General features: G+C 35.1%; 1 protein-coding gene across 1 annotated transcript in view; it reads left to right on the top strand.

Annotated features, from left to right (window-relative positions):
- Positions 1-22,381, top strand: part of MTX2 (metaxin 2) — a 63,444-nt gene extending 41,063 nt beyond the window's left edge. The window contains exons 4-10 of the mRNA XM_081243055.1: positions 2,818-2,890; positions 7,834-7,910; positions 9,173-9,265; positions 9,773-9,811; positions 10,198-10,323; positions 11,760-11,836; positions 21,906-22,381. Coding sequence (XP_081099181.1) covers positions 2,818-2,890; positions 7,834-7,910; positions 9,173-9,265; positions 9,773-9,811; positions 10,198-10,323; positions 11,760-11,836; positions 21,906-22,080 — 660 coding nt within the window. The 3' untranslated portion in view covers positions 22,081-22,381. The remainder of the gene's footprint in view (positions 1-2,817; positions 2,891-7,833; positions 7,911-9,172; positions 9,266-9,772; positions 9,812-10,197; positions 10,324-11,759; positions 11,837-21,905) is intronic.
- Positions 22,382-23,399: the final 1,018 nt, after the last annotated feature.

Here is a 23,399-nt window from a genome sequence, read left to right as displayed (position 1 = left end):
TTATGTTGTCAGTCACTTGAATTAGTTTGGAATAATGTATCCAACAGAGGAAGAGGAGTTGGCTGAATTTTCCTAACTTTCCTTATTATAATTAGAACTACATTTTTCTTTGTATTTACATAAGAATAAAAGTATGCAGATTGCTATTCAGAATTGAAAATAAAATGTGTTTTAGGTTGGTGTATCATACCTGTTTTAATTAGAGTATTTGAGGTGCTAATAATAGATTGAAAATGCAAGTGAAAGGTGAAAGTACTATTTTGGAGCCTCAGAGATTTTTCTCCTGTGCTACAAGAGAAAGGAGAAATACTGTTGAATCAAAGTCTGTTTTGGATTTGGAATTTTTTTTTTTTTTTTTTTTTTTTTTTTTGCGGTACGCGGGCCTCTCACTGTCGTGGCCTCCCCCGTTGCGGAGCACAGGCTCCGGACGCGCAGGCTCAACGGCCATGGCTCACGGGCCCAGCCACTCCGCGGCATGTGGGATCTTCCCGGACCGGGGCACGAACCCGTGTCCCCTGCATTGGCAGGCGGACTCTCAACCACTGCGCCACCAGGGAAGCCCTGGATTTGGAATTTCAATATTCTTGAAGACAGTAATGGTAATGTTTTGGTTTTCATTTTTAATGTTTGGATGAAAATAGTGTGTTTGTGACATCAGACTTCTTTGTGATTAATTCAGATTAATTCAGAAAATTTCTTTTTAATCAGGGATGAAGAATAATTGCAGTAAATGCTATAAAATTAATCTTTGGCTAAGTAGAATTGTGCCATCAATTGAGGTCTGTGGTAAGTTGAATGTTGTTAAATTGGTTAAAATTAAGCCAGTTATTTTTTAGTAAAGAAGTAAAAAAAATTCACAGGACTGGAAACACGGCTTTGATTGTAGAACGTTACAATTTTGCTTAATCTCTTTTAGTGAAACACAGCTTTTTGGAACAATGATTAGTACATTTACCAATGTACATGGAGGTTAGCAAAATATACCATATTTACTATTTTATATAGTGCTATGATTGTTAACTAACAACTGAGTATTATTTTGACCTTTGAGAAGATGCATTAAGCCGTTCTTTCAAATTCTTTTTGTTCTTCTGAAGGCCTAAACCCCCTCTTAGTCCTACATTCTCGGCAGACAGTTTTTTCTCCCATTTCACAGAATATGAGCACTCCCTCATTTTCTTGTCCTTCTCACTTATCAGCTTGCAGTCATCATCACTGATGCTGACCACCCCTTGCAAGTACAGTGGAAAAAGTGTCCTGTTTCCTGAAAAAAACAGATGCTTCCACTTGTGCTCTTATTTCATTCCTTTTTATCTTCTCAAGGATCTTGTATGTCAGTTATTCTGCCTGGTTCTTGTCATTTCAGCCTATTTCCTATATATGTTTTAATGAGCTCAACCTTTTTCCATCATTGGGTACAGATACATATATAATAGAAGGGAGTTGACCCTTCTTAATTCCCTTCTTCCTTCTCAGTCTTCTTGAAAGTTCTCTTTATACTTATTCTAATTCTTCCCTTCTTAGCAATCCGTGTTTTAACAAGCCTTCCACATGACGTTGATGGTACACTGAAGCTGGAGAACCACTACCTGGAGTCCATACTTGTGGGCCAACCAAGAAGCTCACTATTATTGTTATAAATTCGGAGCATAGGTTATAGTATTTAGAGGACTGTTAGTTATACTTATATAGACATAGAGGAGTCAACTTTTGTTTGGGTGAGGTGCTGTTTAAACCTAGAAACAGTAATTGTTGGTAAATTAGTCAGGATTAGGTTTGGCTGTAAGTTATGGAAAACCCAAAATAGCAGTGGCTTAAAAAGATAGAAGTTTCTTTCTTTTCTTTCTTTCTTTTTTTAATACAAGTAATCCAGGTTTGGGACTGAATGATTATCAAAAACTTAGGCTTCTTGCCTCTTCTTGTTGCTCTACCGTCTTCAACACTCAGCTTCTACTGTGATTCAGTTTGGCTATGGTGGCTGTAAATCATTTTTTTCACATTCTAGTCAGCAAGAAGGAAAAAGAGGAGAGGTCATATCTTTTCTTTTTAAAGAAACTTCCTGAGCAGTTGCCCAGAACTTTGAGTCCCGTTGGCCAGAATTTAGACATTGGTCACACCCAGTTGGAAGGAAGCTTTGGAAATAAAGTTCTTATTTCAGGCAGTCATGTGTGAAGATATAATTAATGATTTTTAAAAATTGTTGTATAAAATTATATGGTTTGCATTTACCATAAATAATTTAACAGTTCCCTATTGTTAGACAATTAAGTCACTTATAAAATTTTTGTTGCTATAAAGAAAGTAAAAATAAACAATTCTGTATCTTTAAAAAGTGAGTTAATAAGCATGAAAGCTACACATTAGGATGTTAAGTATTATTGGAGAGAACTTTGAAGTAGTAAAAATAACATTTTGAGAGTTTTCCCCTAAGACAGGAAAGATAAGGATTCTGTAAAGAGTAGTGGAAGTTAGTTAGCTTATAAAGTTTGGACTTTAGTCATCTGTTAAAGAAAATTAAATAAATATACAGTATTGCTGACTTACATAAACTAATGCAGTAAAATAAGTGGATAATTTACATTTGTGTGTATAAACGCTTTAAGTTTTATACATTTACTGGTGTCTAAGTCATATTGATTTTTAGTATTGAAATGACATTTTATTTTTGAAAGAGTACGAATCTTTCACTTTAAGTTGATTCATTCTTTTTCTTTTCCTGAGCTATTACTTAAGTTTAGAAAAGAAATAAATGAAAAGTTGTGTTTGAATATGCATATACTTTCACTAGACTTACTGTAGACTTCTCTTGGTTGACAGGCCTTTTTGCAGATGTGTAATCTGCCCGTCAAAGTGGTTTGCAGGGCAAATGCAGAATATATGTCTCCATCTGGTAAGTGTTTTTTAGTTTTGTTTTTCTTCTCTGTTAATATTCTGCATTGATAAAATTGCAGTGATAGTCCAGTTTGTACCTAGATTTTTTAAATGCCTATATTTTTTGTTTACCCTTTGAAGAATTTTCCCATTCTATAAAGTTACAGTTGCAAACTTGACAGTCTTGGGGTGACGTGTCTACTCATTTCAACTCTGTGGTCAGAGGTGTTTACTGGAAAGTTAGGGGAATTGTTTCAAATAGTAAATGTTAAGAAAATACATAATCTCAGATTTCCCCCAGTCTTATTTACGTAAGACTGTTCCTTCTTCAGAAAACAAATTTTAATATGTGAATCCATTTATTATTAAATACACTTCTCTAAATTGTATTCTCCCATTATGCCAATGGAAGAAGAGAGATTGTGGAATAATTAAATTAACATGTCATAGATCTGAATGTCTTTGGTTTCTGATTCTTTTTGTTTCATTTTAAGTTTTTAAGGTACTTTTTCTTAATAAGGTTTTAGCCTTTCTGCTATTTTTTATAATTAGTATTGCCTTTTCTGTGTATCATGTATTAGTAGATTAAGGTACAGTTTTAGATAAATATGATCCAGGTAATTTTTAATATAAAAATATAGTGCCACCAAATCTGATAAATAAATAGAATTGGTATGGGTTATTATAATTGTCATTTTGCTGGAGCAATAATAACATATAGAACCACTGCTTTATGAATAAATTCATTAAATATAACTGATTGGTATAAGTGTGTTACATTGCTTTTTAGGGAGACATTTATCGATCTCTTTCTTGTGGTGATAATTTAGGAATGACTTGGATCGTTAGAAATGACATTTTTTTCATCATAAACTCTTAAGGGTGATAATAATTGTCAACAGCTGTGAAGACACCCTCTCTATACACACTGAAAATTCTATATGAATACCTCTACATTTATAGGTTTATGAATATACATTTTAAAAATGTTTCAATAAATGAATTTTTAGACTTATAAACATACACATCTTTTAGATTATTGAAGGCTATTAATTGAATCATTTTGCTTTAAATTTATACATAGGTTTTATAAACTTTATTGAATTCTGCTGAAATGAATTATATTGGGTTCTGTCCATCTTTTTCCTCTGTGTAGTCATACAAAGAGTGTAGATATACATATAAAAAGGTTAGTAATCTAATACTAAAGTTAATATCTTTGACAAATCAAGGAGAAGCCATATAGCTTATCCACCTATTTCCTAAAATGAATGTACTATATGTAGTATTACCTAGGTAGTTATCCATCTTTATAGATTCTAGGAAAGACAAACATAAATATTATAGAGACTACAATACATGCATATATACATATATGCATAGGAGAAGTCTCCTATAGGTAGATGAAAATGGCACTTTCTATTAAGGTATTTAAATTTCATTGTCTCTAGTATTTCTTTCATCATATGATTTGGGTGACCATGGGAATGTGTTATATTTTATTTGCTTGTTTGATCTGGTTGTTGGTAGATTTTTAAAGCAGAGAACATCATGGAATAGTCAGAAGACCGCTTGGCTAAGAGTTAGGAAATTTTTAGTCTAACCCTTCTGTGACTTTGTCACATGTTAACAGTTTTCCTGGGAAATTTCACTTTTCTTTGAGCCTCAGTGACTTCATCTGTAATATGAGGTGGTTGTATTAGATGCCATCCAAGGTCCTTTCTATTTCTAATACTCTCTGAATAAATAAACTTGCTTGGCAACATCTTGCTTTCTTTAAATATAAAAGTTCCAAAAATGATTATTCTGCCTAAAATGAGAAGCAGGGCCTTTGGGTTTTTTTTTTTATGACCTTTGGTGCCAGAGGATAACTGTCTCACTCTGCTTTTGCCTGATCACCTCCAATAATAAGGATATAACACTGGCTCCACCTTAAGTCAGGCTAGTGACAGAAAACATTATTTACTTCTAATTTGTTGCCTTGATTTTTTTAAAAAATTAATTAATTAATTAATTTTGGGGGCTGTGTTGGGTCTTCGTTGCTGTGCACGGGCTTTCTCTAGTTGTGGCGAGCAGGGGCTACTCTTCATTGCAGTGCGCGGGCTTCTCATTGTGGTGGTTTCTCTTGTTGCGGAGCATGGGCTTTAGGCACCTGAGCTTCAGTAGTTGTGGCACGCAGGCTCAGTATTTGTGGTTTGCGGGCTCTAGAGCGCAGGCTCAGTAGTTGTGGAATACGGACTTAGTTGCTCCATGGCATGTGAGATCTTCCTGGACCAGGGCTCAAACCCGTGTCCCCTGCATTGGCAGGTGGATTCTTATCCACTGCGCCACCAGGTAAGTCCCTTGTTGCCTTGATTTGTATTTATTTCTTTGCATTTAGAGATATATGAGTATTCATTTGACTACCCACACTGCTTCCCTGCTTCAGAATCTACAATGCTCATAGTATTTTTAAGAAAAGAAATAAAATACAGGCGTACCTTGAGATACTGTGGGGTTTGGTTCCAGACCACCACAGTAAAGCGAATATCGCAATAAAATGAGTCACATGGATTTTTTTTGGTTTCCCGATGCATATAAAAGTTATGTTTACACTATACTGTAGTCTGTTAAGTGTGAAATAACATTGTGGCTAAAAAAACACTATACAGATCTCCGTTAGAAATATTTTATTGCTAAAAAATGCTAACCATCATCTGAGCCTTCAGTGAGTCAAAACCTTTTTGCTGGCGGAGGGTCTTACCTCCATATTGATGGCTGCTGGTTGATCAGGGCGGTGGTTGCTGAAGGTTGGGGTGGCTCTGGCCATTTCTTATTGTTTCATTCATTCATTCATTCATTCATTCACTCATTGATTGATTGATTGATTGATTGCTGCGTTGGGTCTTCGTTGCTGTCCGCGGGCTCCCTCCAGTTGTGGTCAGCGGGGACCGCTCTTCATTGTGGTGTGTGGGCTTCTCATTGCAGTGGCTTCCCTTGTTGCGGAGCACGGGCTCTAGAGTGCAGGCTCAGTAGCTGTGGCGCACAGGCTCAGTTGCTCCGCAGCATGTGGGATCTTCCCGGACCAGGGCTTTAACCCGTGTCCCCTGCATTGGCAGGCGGATTCTCAACCACTGTGCCACCAGGGAAGTCCCTGGCCATTTCTTAAAATAAGACAGCATTGAAGTTTGCCTCTTTGATTGACTCTTCCTTTCACAAACGATTTCTCTGTAGCATGCAATGCTGTTTGATAGCATTTTACCCACAGTAGAACGTCTTTCAGAATTGGACTCAATCCTCTCAAACCCTGGTGCTGTTTTATAAGCTAAGTTTATATAATATTCTAAATCCTTTGTTGTCATTTGAACAGTCTTCACAGCATCTTCACTAAGAGTAGATTTTATTTCAAGAAACCACTTTCTTTGCTCATCCATAAGAAGCAACTCCTCATCCTTTAAAGTTTTATATTTATAACAAATATAATAATAATGAAAATGTTTGAGGTATTGTGAAAATTACCAAAATGTGATACAGAGACATAAAGTAAGCAAATGCTGTTGGAAAAATGGCACCAATACACTCACTCAATTCGGGGTTGCCACATACCTTCCGTTTGTAAAAACACGCAATATCTGCAAAGCACAATAAAGCCAAGTACAATAAGACAAGGTATGCCAGTATAAACTCTGTCTTCCAAGAACTCCAAACTGGATAATGAAAATGAGAAATATACTTTGATCTCAAAATGTACCACCAGAAAATACTTTTCAGTCTAGACATTCATTCACAAATAGTTTTCATTCTCTGGTCATATTATCTCAGAGGACCTGCATTATTTCTATCAGTATAGTAGTTACAAAGATATTATCCCAAGTTAAAAAAGAGTATGATCTAATTCTTAATGCAGATAAGAAAATTTTTTCTCTTTTGAAAGATTTATAAAGCGGTAGAAAAAAGGAATGCAGAATTCAGTGTTTTTATATTGGTAAATGGAAATGTCTTCTAAATACCTCTGTTGAGTTGTATTCCAAAAGGCCTGCCTTTCCTTTGTAATGTCCTGTGGACGCACATGAAGCTTTTGTTGGTGCTGTGCACCTAAACCATTACCCTCAGGCTGTCTAAGCCAGAGAGGAGTGAATCTGTTGAAAAGGACCACGAAGAAGCCTGCTGTTAGTGTGAACTCTATTTGAACTAGGTCTGACAAAGTTTCATCCTCTAGCATTTGAAGTAGACTTTATTGCTATTTGGAGATCGTCATCTCTGATAATTTCATCTATTATTAGTATTTAAAAAATGAAATATTACTTTTTTAATGTGGCATTTATTTAGGGAAACCAGTTTTTGTAAGCATACTACTTCTTTTTTCCCCACATGTGTTAAGAGCATACTTTGTATTATAATTCATAAGCTAGCATACCTTCAAAGATTGTTATTAATTCCTGATATTTTTGAGTCAGATACATTTATTAATGCACCATTATGTGCTTAAACAATTGATCTGAATGGGTACCTGAGATTTGAAAGTAGTAGATGTAAAAAAAAAAAAAAAAAAGCTTCATAAATGTAGCTTAAATGTAGATTGATACATTGTACTCTGAAGAGAAGGCCCAGTTTAATTTTTTCGGATCTGTCAGTGGTCATGAACCAATGACTAGGCTTGTTTCATATAATTTGAATAATTAGTATTTACTGCTATATAGTGATTTATTAGTGTTAGCTCTGAAAAGGGAATATTGTGATCTGTTATTACATATAAGAACTCTAGAAATGAATCTCCTTGTTTTTTTCTTTTGTTTTAAAATTAGTAATTAATGTTTAAAAATTTTTAGAATTTAACATACGCATTTAACTATAATTTTCAAAAGTCATAGTGTTAGGAAATTGTGTATTAATAAAACATATCCCAGTTTTGTGTTGATTTCCTTTTTAGCACAAACTTTAATTTATGGAGAGTGTTTTCACATTTTTTTTCTCCCTCAACAGGTAAAGTACCTTTTATTCACGTAGGAAATCAAGTAGTATCGGAACTTGGTCCAATAGTCCAATTCGTTAAAGCCAAGGTAATAGAAAAGATATTAAATGCATTTGATCACAGTTACTTTTAAATAAGTCATTCATCATTCTTTAGGGTGTTGTAACATTTACGTTGATTTTAACCTAGTTTTACAAAATGCTGATATAAACTACCAGAGAAATATTTCTAAAGAGTAAGTTTTTTTTCCCCCATAATGTAAGTCAATGGCAAAAGGGGCCATTTGATCTTTACAAAGTGATAGATAATTTTCTAACTCATGCTTATGAGAATTTTGGTCACAAATGAAAACTCTTCATTGTTGTAAAATATCAGGTTAACCTTTGAGAAGGGAGTTATAGAATATGTTTAAAAGTTGAATGTATCAATACTAACTTACCCATTTGAATTATTATTCAGTTTAGATTTTAATAGTTATCAAAGAACAACCTCCATTAACATTTTGGGGAACGTGCTTCCAGAATTGTTTTTTGCATATATAGAAAAATACAGGTCATACTGTTATGTATTATTTTGCAACCTGCCTTTTAAAATCATCAATGTGTTTGGAAATTCTCCCATTTAATGACTATAAATATATGTTATCCTTTTAAATTGTTGTATAATATTCCATCATATGGATGTATCATAATTTATTTATTTAAGTCTTTATTGATGGACACTGAAGTTGTTGCCAATTTTCTGCTGTTATTGAGTGCTAATACAAATATTCTTGTATATACACCTTTGTATACTTGTTAAATTATCTCCTTAGGATAAATTCCTAAGAGTGATAATACAGTGTTATAGGGTATGCATTTAAAAAATCTTACAACTACAGCTTATACTATTTTATGCATCTACTCATTACTATACTGTATTAGAATTTAAAAATTAGTGTCTATTTCCCTATCCTTTACTAATAATATTTTAAAAAATCTTTGACCACTTTATAAGTAACACATGTCAATCTTTGGAATTTATTTTATTACTAAAAAGGTTAGTCTCTTAAAAAAAACAAGGTTTACTGACCATCGTTGTTTTCTTCTTTTGTGAAATAATAATGTAATTTTGTCTCTTGAAAGATACGTTTTTATAATGACAAGTAAATACTTCTTATTAATATTTTGTAGTGATAGCAAAGTATTATTTTTTCACATAAAATAATTATGTTTTAGGGGGCATTTTGGAAATTAATCCATTGAACATTTGCAGTAAAACATTGATGTTGTATTACTTGGTAGTAAGATAACTGAAAGTTTTTGTATATTTAATATGATGCTCTTTTAAAGTTTTTTAAATTCCCTTTAGGGCCATTCTCTTAGTGATGGGCTGGATGAAGTCCAAAAAGCAGAAATGAAAGCCTACATGGAATTAGTCAACAATATGCTGTTGACTGCAGAGGTACAATAGAAGATAATAGGCCTTGAAAATAAGCTTTTTCTCTCATAAAAGATCATCTTTCTTATGGGTTATGTTAAAGTTACTGAAAAATAGGAAAACAGTCAAGCAAATTCTAGGGCTAGTGTGGTTACCCAAATTATTTGATCATTATCTTTGAACAAGTTGCCTGATATTATCATTTCTAGTTTTTCTGTTTGTAAACAGGAGTGACTCTTGCCCACTATTATTTTATTTTGGTCTTGTGAAATTCTCTTAAATGGTATCTGTAAAATACCTTACTGGCATTTAGAGATGTATTCTATGAATAAGAAATATTTTTATAGGTACCACCGTTAAGTTTAATAATTCTATGTAGCAACATTAGCCAAGAAAAACCAAAAACAACCCTCACATATGTGACTTTTATGATGTTGGCTTATAAAAAATTACCCTGGCAAGAAATAACTTTCTTTATCCATTTTCTCTTTGATACTTTAAAGTTTTGGTGACTGTTTTTTTTTTTCCTAGTTGTATCTTCAGTGGTGTGATGAAGCTACTGTAGGGGAGGTGAGTGGTTCTGCAACATTTATCTTAATTAAAATTTAATGAAAAAACACTTTTGCTCAGAATCATAAGTCCCTGCTCATAAATGAAACATTGTGGTTTATACCATTAGTGATATAGTTTTTCACTTTAATTTTGCTTGCACATACATTTTAGGGAAGCTGTGTGTCATTGATATAACTGGTTGCAGAGTATGTGAAAGTTTATATATTTTTAAAGGGAGTGGTTTAAAATTTTAATTTTTAGATTGCAAGCTATGTTTTGTTTTATTTTATTTTTTCAGATTGCTCTGTTTGTGGTCTCTGGAAATATATTTCCCTTAGAATTTTATTTGTGAAAACAGGCTATGTCTTTAGAATCATGTTTTTAACATAATCTTTTTGCTTTAGATCACTCATGCTAGGTATGGATCTCCTTACCCTTGGCCTCTGAATCATATTTTGGCCTATCAGAAACAGTGGGAAGTCAAACGTAAGATGAAAGCTATTGGATGGGGTAACAAGACTCTGGACCAGGTCAGTTCAGATTGAAGTTGATAAAACCCTCAACTTTAATACATAAAGAAAAAAGATTTTTAATTGTTGGTCCTTTAAAAAGAATCCCAGGGGACTTCCTGGCGGTCCAGTGGTTAAGACTCTGCGCTTCCAATGCAGGGGGCGCCTGTTCCATCCCAGGTGGGGGAACTAAGATCCCACATGCTGCGTGGCACAGCCAAAAAAAAAAAAAAACTCCCAACATAATAAAAAAAAAATTAACAAAACATTTGTTCTTATTTTCTCTGACATGAAGTACTTTTTTGTTTTATAAAAATCACACATGCTTATTGTAAAACAAATTACATAATACTGAAAACTTCAAAAACGGAATAAAAGTTGGCTGGAATCCTACCATCTAGAAATTGCCACTGTTAATAACTATATGGAGAACATTCTTCTAGGTGTCTCTTTTTTTTTTGCCATACGTGGGCCTCTCACTGTTGTGGCCTCTCCCGTTGCGGAGCACAGGCTCCGGACGCGCAGGCTCAGCGGCCATGGCTCACGGGCCCAGCCGCTCCGCGGCACATGGAATCTTCCCGGACCGGGGCATGAACCTGTGTCCCCTGCATCGGCAGGCGGACTCTCAACCACTGCGCCACCAGGGAAGCCCTAGGTGTCTCTTAGTAACATTTTCTTTAAATGGGGTCATAGTATACCTGCCACTCTATAACCTAATTTTTTTTTATCCATTCAGCAATACATTGTGGACATTTTTTTATGCCAATAAATATAGATCTACAGCATCAGGGCTTAAAAAGAAAAACCCAACCCTGTTAGATGCAGTGCCTAATATACCTGCTTTTCTTTGGTCTTAAATTTACTGAAGTAGCAAAATTATAAAAATATATATCTTATCAAGGTCATGACTTTGAGCATCATTAAGCTAATTAATGTCTCTTTTTCAAGGATACCCCTAGTCCTAGTCAGCCAGCTCATTGATGTGTGCCATTGGCCACAAGGGGGATTGGGTAAATGAATAGGGATGGAGTAAATAAAATCTATTTCCACTAGTGGGGAAACAATTCAAATGATTTTTACTCATGGTAGGTCAGCAGTGTCATCTTTATGAAGCAGATTTTTTAATACATGTGAAGTCATTTGATTATATGGATTCAGGAAAACATTTTTGTAGGGAGTAGAGTTTTGAGATAAAAACTTTCTTGATCATAATCCTTATAAGTAACTTAAATGTACTTGTATTTAAAGGAAATTTGCTCTCAAATTTTCTTCCTGTTTCTTGTATAGAAATTATTACGTATGTTCTCTATGTGGTCTATAGTCTGATTTAAATATACTATAAATGGTTACCTAAATTTATATTTTTATTATAAACTATGATACATATTAAGTTTTAGACACATTTTATTGCTTTGCTAATTTAAATATTTTTCTCTGGGGTCTGTTGCTTGTGTTAGGTCTTAGAAGATGTAGACCAGTGCTGTCAAGCTCTTTCTCAAAGACTGGGAACACAACCGTATTTCTTCAATAAGCAGTAAGAATTTATTCTTTTTAGTTAGTTTCTTTTCTATATTATTATTTTATCATACATGTCGTATCAAACATTTTATCATAGAGGAATTGTTTTATCAAGAAATATTTATGAAAAGATTTAGTTATATTAAAGTTCATTTTTGCATTCATTAACCATTTAATTTCTTGGGTGTCAGGCATAGCACTAGTTTCTGGGAGACCAAGATTTCTAAAATGCAGTGCTAGCTATTAAGAATTTTCTCCTGAGGGTAGACAATGTAAACCAGTCATTATTGTATGATATCATAGAGGTTCTACTAGAGGTAGTTCAAGGTGCTTTGTATGGAGCTATGACATCTTAACAAAATCTGAGCTTGCAAACTACTATTAAAACATGAAGTGTAGCCATACCTGTCTGTATAGGATGATACCCTGAGGACTAGAAAAGTGAATAAAACTAAACTGTAAAAAATACTGTTGGATGGACAAGCATTATTTGAACTTTTCTTTTAAAATTTAATGAAAATATTTGTAAAGCATAGAAATAATTGTGAAGGATATAGATAAATATATGTATGTGTATATATGTAAATTGAGTAATTCATGTTTTATTAAGACAGAATTTTTTGTAATTTGGAAAATAATATTTAACGTAGGCAAAGAATGAATTTTCCTTTTTTTTTTAAAGTTACAATTTTAGTATATCAGAATCAGCTATCCTGTGATCCAGTTTAAGATGTGTTTAAATTAGCAGTTTAACCTCATTGGTTTGCTTAGAATTCTAATCTTTTCTTGGCTTTTTATCTTTTTATCTTCTAATCTTTTTATTTCTCTTAAGAGAGATAAAAGTGTCTTGACTTTTAGATTGATTTTTTTTTTTTTTTTTTTTGTGGTACGCGGGCCTCTCACTGCTGTGGCCTCTCCCGTTGCGGAGCACAGGCTCCGGACGCGCAGGCTCAACGGCCATGGCTCACGGGCCCAGCCTGGATTGATAATTTTTTAAAAGGTTTATTTACTATTATATATTACATCTTCATAGGCATTCATCTATAGCTATATCAAACATCTTTTGGTAGAGATATTAATATTTGTAGCAAAAATGACTATGATGATAGCTTGGAAATATTAAAGTTATATTAATGTATGTGCTATATAACTGATATTAAAATAAAATTGGGCTCTGTTGATCTTTGAAGCAGAAAGGTCATAGAGTTCAAACCATGAAATCCTGGTAGGTAAAGTTTCTACAGCTATGTTCTTATTTCTAGTGATGTTTTCTATGCTGATTCTAGTTGTTTAGTCTCCAATACAAAAGAAAGGTATCAAAATGTTAGTATTGGGCTTCCCTGGTGGCGCAGTGGTTGAGAGTCCGCCTGCCGATGCAGGGGACACGGGTTCGTGCCCCTATCCCGGAAGATCCCACATGCCGCGGAGCGGCTGGGCCCGCGAGCCATGGCCGCGGAGCCTGTGTGTCCGGAGCCTGTGCTCCGCAACGGGAGAGGCCACAGCAGTGAGAGGCCCGCGTACAGCAAAAAAAAAAAAAAAAAAAAAAATGTTAGTATTATGTAGTCCCCTTTCTTTCTGATATAGGAATTCTTAGGAGCTGAAAAGCTCAGAAGGGGTGCATTTTATTGTTTGAAGTGCATCACTCTGTTTTAGGAGTTAGTTTTGTTATGCACCCTGTCTCCATGGGAAGCCAGGATAATAGATCTAACTTATTTTTCTCCTCATTGAAACTCAGTGTCAAAGAGTTAGTAACCAGGTATCATTTGGCATGTGATTCAGTGGAAATATCAAAAAATTTTTTTCTTCATAAGGGTATAATTATTATTTTTAACAACTTTATTGGAGTATAATTGCTTTACAATGGTGTGTTAGTTTCTGCTTTATAACAAAGTGAATCAGCTATACATATACATATATCCCCATATCTCCTCACTCTTGCATCTCCCTCCCATCTTCCCTATCCCACCCCTCTAGGTGGTCACAAAGCACCGAGCTATTTTACACTACCAAATGTAAAATAGATAGCTAGTAGGAAGCAACTGCATAGCCCAGGGAGATCAGCTCGGGTATAATTATTTTTAAACTTGTAATGAAAAATTCAAAATTTAGAATAGGTACAAAAACAATTGAGAAACTGTTGAACTGGTATTAAGATGTAGGTTTTTGAAATAATTTTACCTTATATGAGATTTAGATACACATTTTTATGATTGAAGTATAGAATAGTTTCAATTTTTAATTTTAATTTTACCCAGTTGTTTAATATTAAAATTTATTTCCCTGTGTATCCTCTCCTTACCCACTAAAATTAGAATCAGCTTTTCTTCTAGCTTACCTACTAGACGTGTTGAGAGGCCTCATGAAAGAAACTCAGTAGCTTTCCTTGATGAGAGAAAGGGAAAGATAGTTGAGGGAGATCTTGCAGCAAGAATAGTAATTGGGAAAAGAGGACAAAGAAGCTAAATGGTGGAAAGGAAAAAGGAAAGTGAATTTGAAAAAAATTAGAAATAATACAAAGTAGATACTTACTAACAATTGTCCTTTTTATCCTTCATAATATATAGTTGGTAGCTTTTAAATATTTAAATCATATTTCTAAAATGCAACTCAAACAAAATCTGTGTTATCTGTTGTATCTGTGATCTTGCTGATGTGATATCTGTTAAGACACCTATACAAAGACTGGGTAATTTATTCCCTTTCACCTGGTGAGTGGATTTGGAATAAAAAACTAAAACTTTTCTTGAAGTGATATTTTCATATTACCTTTTTAATAAAGGGGAAGAAGAAGAAAAAAATAATTTTTCTAAATGTAATCAGGATAGAAAGAGTTAATACTACTCCAAAGCATTTATGAGCTCCTTGAGGGTTTGTGTTTTCCAAACAAAACCTGTTAGAGGAAGCTCAGTAAATATTGGTTAAGACTAGATTAAATTGAATGAGAAATTGGAAAAGGAGTTAGGTTTGAAAAAGAAAAAATACTGCTATTAACCATTAAGTAAATGGTAAAATTTGAAAATATACCTTCATATACGGATAGGAAGGTATTTTGAAGAAATGATGCAAAAATTATACTTGGGAACCTTAAGAAAAATTTCAGGGGGTAATGGGATTTCACTGAAGTTTATTCAATTGAGAAATCACTAGTTAAGAAAATTAAGGGGAAATTGCTCAAAATATCCAAAAGCAAAATATAGCAAAGTTGATGGCAAGGGGCTTGATTTACAAATTTGAATGATAGTCCTAAAGATCAGTGATTGATATATAAAGAAAGGATATGTAGATTATTTATGTTAGTATGAAGAAATGACAAGTTAGTAGTATAATGGGAAAGAAAAATTAGGGAACATTCAGACAAAATTAATGTGTTTGAAACTAGACTGTGAAACGTATCAGAAAGAGAGAAAGAAATGTGGAACCATAATAATTGAAGAAAATGAAAAAGATAAGTACAAAAAAATTTTTAGTGGGAAAGGTTAGGAAAACATTCGCATTTTATGGTACTGTTTTTATTTTGATATTCAAATGAAAGAATAGTAGATAATCGGTGGATGTTAGCTGAACCTATTGTGGCAACAATTTTACAATATATGTAATTATGTAAATCAAACCATCATGTTCTACACCTTAAACTTACACAGTGATGTATGTTAATTATTTGTCAATAAAACTGGAAAAAAAAAGAATAGTAGGTAACCAACAGAAATGTGGAAAGAATGATAATGCAAGATGAGAAGGCAACAATGTGAAAGACGTTGAAGGTCTTAGGAGGAGAGTTGCTATCTATATCCAAATTACAATCTACAAACTACTTAGTAAGCAGAAGGGTGGAAATGTTATGTTTTATCTCCATATTGTATAGAAAAGGTAATTAAAACTGGAGGTACATGAAATCTTGGCTTGATTAAACAATTCAGTGGAAGTATTGGCTAAAGTGTAATTTTTTGTCCTTGTCTCATAGGAGTTGCAAATATTTTTCTGAGCTTATTGCTTTTTTAAAAAGTCAGGTTTATTGTGGCATAATTTACAAAAAGTAAAATTGACGCTTTTATGTGTATAGTTCTGTGAGTTTTAGCAGTGGTATACAGTTGTGTCCCCACTACCACAGTGTACTTTTTTTTTTTTTTAATTTATTTTTGGCTGTGTTGGGTCTCTGTTGCTGCGTGCGGGCTTTCTCTAGTTGGGGCGATTGGAGAGCTACTCTTTGTTGCGGTGTGTGGGCTTCTCATTGCAGTGGTTTCTCTTGTTGCAGAGCACGGGCTCTAGGCGCGTGGGCTTCAGTAGTTGTGGCACGCGGGCTCAGTAGTTGTGGCTCATGGGCTCTAGAGCGCAGGCTCAGTAGTTCTGGCGCACAGCCTTAGTTGCTCCGCGGCATGTGGGATCCTCCCGGACCAGGGCTCGAACCTGTGTTCCCTGCATTGGCAGGTGGATTCCTAACCACTGCGCCACCAGGGATGCCCACAGTGTACTTTTTAAAAAGAAAGAATTGTGGGAATTGATAACATATATGTCAGAGTCAACTAATATAAGTAGTTGCTGAAATTTGTAAGGATTACAAAAAATATTCATTAAGTTATGTGTGTGTTTTGTTTGATTTAGTGTAGTGTATTCTACTTCCTGTTAGATGTTCTAAAAGTAATTTGTCACGAAGTTGCTATCTTTAGGTAACATAAGATCAGTTTTTGTATGCTCATTACCCTACATAATTCAGCACCTTTTGAGTTATGTGGATGTATATTTGAAGCAAATAATATTTTGACCACTTCAGGGGTACTTCTAGACTACTCTGGTTTGAACATACCTTCATACCTGAGCTCATTCAGAACCTTCACTTATTGATAAAAGATGCCCATGTACCCTACTGGAAGTTGCATCAGAGAATATATTCACCTTTTTTTAGGCTCTAGTATAAGAAGCAGAGGGTAGTTAATCCTAAATAAGGATTAAGGAAATAAATCCTAAATTGGTAAGATACACGTTTTAAGAAATATGTTTAGGGATCTGGAAGAGTTGGTGTTTATATTACTTCTCACAAAGTGCCTCAGCTCAATATTTATCCACCTTCTACATCCTTGGTTTTTTTCAGGTATCCATTTGTTATTGATTCTTCATCTGTAATGCTAGGATCATGGTGCTATTAAGTCCCAGGACACTTGTGATTTTTTTAAACTATCCTATTGACTGCCCTCTTAAACATGTCCATAAATTGCACATTTGACTTTGATTAGTACTTCATGAATGTGTCAAAAGAGGGAAGGCTTTGGAAGAATGTGAATAACTACTATTGAAAAATTAAATATCCTATACAACTTAGGCAGGATACTTTCTTTTCTCTTTCATGTATTCATTCAGCAAATAACCATTCAGTTCCATAGATACTCTGCTAAGAACTGGGGTTATAAAGATATATGCAGTGTTATCTTTAGAGAACTTAGAGTATAATAGGGGAAACATTAAGTAAACAGTTATAGTATGGTATGAGAAGTACTTCACCTTTTTATCGATTCATTAAACACATATTTATTGAGAACCTGCTTTGGGCCAGGCATTGTTCCAGGTGTTGGGGACACAGCAGGAAACAAGTAGACAATGTCCTGGTAGAAAGAGATAGACAGTTAATTAAAAACAAATATTAGATAGTTTTAAGTGTCATATAGAGAATTAAAATAGAATCACATCACAATAAGCGGCTATATGTCCACTTTATTTGTTTGTTTTTTTTTTTTTTGGTGGTACGTGGGCCTCTCACTGTTGTGGCCTCTGCCGTTGCAGAGCACAGGCTCCGGACACCCAGACTCAGCAAAGCCATGGCTCACGGGCCCAGCCGCTCCGCGGCACGTGGGATCCTCCCGGACCGGGGCACGAACCCATGTCCCCTGCATCGGCAGGCGGACTCTCAACCACTGCGCCACCAGGGAAGCCCCCTATGTCCACTTTAGATTGAGTGGTCAGGGGATGCTGACCACTCAAACTAAGATGTGACATTTAAGTTGTATTCTGAAAAACAAGGAGGAGCCAGCAGTATGAAGTCAAGGGCAGGGTGTTCCAGGCAGCAGGAATAGTTGGGTCAAGGCCCTAAGATTGGCTAGAGTTTATGTTCATATGGAAAAAGCAAAACCATTTATGGTTGTGTGTAGAAAATGGTAGGAGATGAGGCTGAAGAGGTAAGCAGGAGCCAGATCATCTAAGATTTGTATGTTTTGGATAAGGAGTTTGGCATGTTAGTGTAAGAGGAGTGGAAATTCATTCCAATGTTTTATGCTTGGAGGAGATATAGATAAGTGGTGGCATTTTTGGTGGTTGTGTCTCACCAGGCTTGCTAATGGATATGGGAGGGTAAGAGAAAAAGAGGACTGAAGAGTAACTCAGATTTTTGGCTTGAACAGGTGGTGGGTAGTGGTGACTTTTATTTTGGGAAGATGAGGGGACAAGCAGGTTTGAGATGCTTATTCAACATTCAAGTGGAATTGTTATATAGGCCTTTGAATGTATGATTCTGGACTTTAGGGGAGAGACTCAGATTGGAGATAAATATTTTAGGAATTAGTGGCATGAAGAGATACAAAGCCATACAACTATTTATTTTTTATTTTTTATTTTTTTGCGGTACATGGGCCTCTCACTGTTGTGGCCTCTCCCGTTGTGGAGCACAGGCTCTGGACGCGCAGGCTTAGCGGCCATGGCTCACGGGCCTAGCCGCTCCGCAGCATGTGGGATCTTCCCAGACCGGGGCACGAACCCGTGTCCCCTGCATCGGCAGGCGGACTCTTAACCACTGTGCCACCAGGGAAGCCCCATGCAACTATTAGAAGAAGTCATTCATCAGTGGCGATCAAGGCCACATAGCTAGTAACAGAATTAGGATTTGACGGACCCCCAATTCTATTTTGCCAAACCAGATTACTGCAACATATTTTTACATTTTAGGTCGACTAATGTGCTTTCTCAGTAACTTTTTCACTGTAGGGCTGACAGCAATAATTAGTTCATAATAATGATGGTATTTTCTCCTTTTAGTAATATTGTACTAGTACAGTACAATGAGGGGGCTCAGGGTGCTGACCCTTTGCTGCAGCTGAAAATCCATGTATAACTTTACAGTCAGACCTCTGCATCTGTGGTTCTGCATCTGCAGATTCAGTCAACCCTGGATTGTGTAGTATTCTAGTACGTATTTATTGAAAAAAACCTGCGTGTAAGTGGACCTTCACAGTTCAAACCAGTATTTTTTTTTAATTAATTTATTTATTTTTGGCTGCATTGGGTCTTTGTCACTACGCACAGGCTTTCTCTAGTTGCAGCGAGTGGGGGCTACTCTTTGTTGCAGTGCGTGGGCTTCTCATTGTGGTGGCTTCTCTTGCTGTGGAGCACGGGCTCAGTAGTTGTGGCTCACGGCTCTAGAGCGCAGGCTCAGAGAGGCGTGGTGCACTGGCTTAGTTGTGGTGCACGGGCTTAGTTGCTCCGCGGCATGTGAGATCCTCCCAGACAAGGGCTCGAACCCGTGTCCCCTGCATTGGCAGGTAGATTCTTAACTGCTGCGCCACCAGGGCAGCCCTCAAACCAGTGTTGTTCAAAGGTCTACTGTAATTATTTTAACGTAATATAGATTGGTGATGTCCCATTTATAGACCGTTAGTAGCAAGGTAGATAAATTTAATCTTTTTGTTAGTAATACATAATTAAAGGGAAAAAAACATAGAAAAAATTTTGTTGAAGCCATTCTTACATCTCCTTCAGAAAGCTAAGTTTACTTTTAAAATGGTAAAATTAAAATTAAATCATGTTGTAATATGATGATCAGGTAATCAGGTGGTATTCTGTTTTCCTAGCACCACAGTGAAATCCTCTGCTTTGACAGCATTTTGGTTATGCATCTACAAAAGCACTTACTAAATTGTGTAGTGGTAATTTATGTTTTATGTCCATGTCTTAGAATATCTTTCTTGCTTTTATATCTTTAGCATCTGGCATAATTCCTGGCACACTGGAGACCTGTTGTATATATTTAGTGAATAAATCAATGAATAAGATGAATATGATCATTTACACCAATATTATTATTATTTTAAGGTTACATACTATATAATTCCATTTGTATGACATTCTTTTTTTTTACACCAATATTATTTTAACACAGTTAAATGATGCTATTTAAAAAAACAAGTCACTTTTCACAGAACTGGAACAAAAAATTTCACAATTTGTATGGAAACACAAAAGACCCCGAATAGCCAAAGCAATCTTGAGAAAGAAAAATGGAGCTGGAGGAATCAGGCTCCCTGACTTCAGACTGTACTACAAAGCTACAGTAATCAAGATAGTATGGTACTGGCGCAAAAACAGAAAGATAGATCAATGGAACAGGATAGAAAGCCCAGAGATAAACCCACGCACATATGGTCACCTTATCTTTGATAAAGGAGGCAGGAATGTACAGTGGAGAAAGAACAGCCTCTTCAATAAGTGGTGCTGGGAAAACTGGACAGGGACATGTAAAAGTATGAGATTAGATCACTCCCTAACACCATACACAAAAATAAGCTCAAAATGGATTAAAGACCTAAATGTAAGGCCAGAAACTATCAAATTCTTAGAGGAAAATATAGGCAGAACACTCTATGACATAAATCACAGCAAGATCCTTTTTGACCCACCTCCTAGAGAAATGGAAATAAGAACAAAAATAAACAAATGGGACCTAATGAAACTTAAAAGCTTTTGCACGGCAAAGGAAACCATAAACAGGACCAAAAGTCAGCCCTCAGAATGGGAGAAAATATTTGCAAATGAAGCAACTGACAAAGGATTAATCTCCAAAATTTATAAGCAGCTCATGCAGCTCAATAACAAAACAAACAAACAACCCAATCCAAAAATGGGCAGAAGACCTAAATAGACATTTCTCCAAAGAAGTTATACAGACTGCCAACAAACACATGAAAGAATGCTCAACATCATTAATCATTAGAGAATTGCAAATCAAAACTACAATGAGATATCATCTCACACCAGTCAGAATGGCCATCATCAAAAAATCTAGAAACAATAAATGCTGGAGAGGGTGTGGAGAAAAGGGAACACTCTTGCACTGCTGGTGGGAATGTGAATTGGTACAGCCACTATGGAGAACAGTATGGAGGTTCCTTAAAAAGCTACAAATAGAGCTACCATATGACCCAGCAATCCCACTACTGGACATATACCCTGAGAAAACCATAATTCAAAAAGAGTCATGTACCACAATGTTCATTGCAGCTCTATTTACAATAGCCCGGAGATGGAAACAACCTAAGTGTCCATCATCAGATGAATGGATAAAGAAGATGTGGCACGTATATACAATGGAATATTACTCAGCCATAAAAAGAAACGAAATTGAGCCATTTGTAATGAGGTGGATAGACCTAGAGTCTGTCATACAGAGTGAAGTAAGTCAGAAAGAGAAAGACAAATACCATATGCTAACACATACATATGGAATTTAAGAAAAAAAATGTCCTGAAGAACCTAGGGGTAAGACAGGAATAAAGACACAGACCTACTAGAGAATGGGCTTGAGGATATGGGGAGGGGGAAGGGTAAGCTGTGACAAAGCGAGAGAGAGGCATGGACATATATACACTGCCAACATAAGGTAGATAACTAGTGGGAAGCAGCCGCATAGCACAGGGAGATCAGATCGGTGCTGTGTGACCGCCTGGAGGGATGGGATAGGGAGGGTGGGAGGGAGGGAGACGCAAGAGGGAAGGGATATGGGAACAGATGTATATGTATAACTGATTCACTTTGTTATAAAGCAGAAACTAACACACCATTGTGAAGCAATTATACTCCAGTAAAGTTGTAAGAAAAAAAAAAAAGCAAGTCACACAACTAGCAAATCATAGTTTAAAAGATCTTTTTTTCTTTCATATAACAGAAACTCCAATAAAATAGAATAAATTCTATCAAGTCGGGGTAGGATTTATTGCTTACATGACTTTTTTTCTTTTAAATAGATGAATAAAGTGTTTTAAAAATAGTATATAGTCTACCATACAAGTTAAACACTGTTCATGTTACTCTCATTTCTGCTTTTGTCTTAGGCCTACTGAATTAGATGCACTGGTATTTGGCCATCTCTACACCATTCTTACTACACAGTTGACCAATGATGAACTTTCTGAGAAGGTGAAAAACTATAGCAACCTTCTTGCTTTCTGTAGAAGAATCGAACAACACTATTTTGGTAAAGTCAGCTCATCCATCAGATTGTCTTAGGGTTATGTGTTAATTATTATTTTTAAAAAGTTTAACTTTTGAAATATATGTTACTTGAATAATGTAATAGATAATGGTATCAGAATTTTAAAACCAAAAATACTGCTTTTCACAACCTCAAAACAAATTACTTAATGTATCATATACGTGTACCTTATACTGCTATTTGTGTATACATTAAAATAATTTTGAATGATTTCATTTGATATGTTGTACTCTATATCTTGAAATTTTTGGTTTATTTGACACATGTATGCATATAAAAATAAAGCTCAAACAACTGTGTGGCCAGTGTATTTACTTTCTTTCCATCTTTCTGAAAGCTACTCTCTGAGCTTTATATATGGAATAAACAGTGTCTTTTCTAAGGCAATAATTTGTATTCCATACTCCCAAGATTACTTTGCTAGATGTAATGCATGGTAAACCTGGTCATGGGAAGAATGTTCTTTAACAGTGAGCACTTAGAAAATGCGCATGATTACAAAGTGATTAAATCCTGGAACAGATTACCATTTAAGAGCATTTTTCTTATCTAAACTTTATTGAACTTAAAAACATTTTATCAGAGCAGCTATAATTTACATTTGATAAAGGGATAAGTTTCAAGGACCTTATTTTTTTGAAACTTCTTTTTGGAGAAAATAATACTTTAATAATGCTGTTTTATTCCTTTTGTGGGGAAGGGAGGATAGATTTCACAGAAGTATCAATTTATACATAAGCATAAAAGATTATATGCTGTATTTCTTTCAATTTTTCTAATATTTTATGTAAAGCCAGGGATGCTATAAAAGAGTCAGATGTACAAATAATTTCTTGAAAATGTGTAGAATAGTAGTACTTCTATATTCCTTTTTACGTACCAGACATTTTAACTCATTTAATCCTTACAAAAACTATGAAGATTGTTATTCCCAGTTCACAGAGGAGGAAATGGAGACACAAAATGGGTAATACCTTGCCCAAGGTCATAGGGTTAGTAAGTGGTAGAGTTGGAATTCAAACCTAGGCGTCTGGCATCTGTTTGGCTTTTAAAGAACACTACATTTTTTTTTTAAGATTATAGATTTATATCTTATAAGGGATGAATTAGGTTCTCCTTAGCCCAAGTCCCACATAAACTTTGGGTACTCCCTTTTGACTATAGTGCTATTTATTATAGCTTTCCTGAACTAATTTTGTAACTTGTTTTATTATTAAAATAAAAAATTCCAAGTTACCTTTGCTTTTGTACAATTTTTATGACAGTTTTTTTTTGGTATGTATTTTTGTATGCTTGTTTTATACTGAATGATGCTCTTTTAATAATGCCATAA

This window comes from Mesoplodon bidens (assembly GCF_964165515.1).
Source record: "Mesoplodon bidens genome assembly, chromosome: 8".
NCBI lineage: Eukaryota > Metazoa > Chordata > Mammalia > Artiodactyla > Ziphiidae > Mesoplodon > Mesoplodon bidens.
The sequence above is the reverse complement of the archived record's forward strand: the minus strand, read 5'-3'. Positions and strand labels throughout refer to the sequence as shown.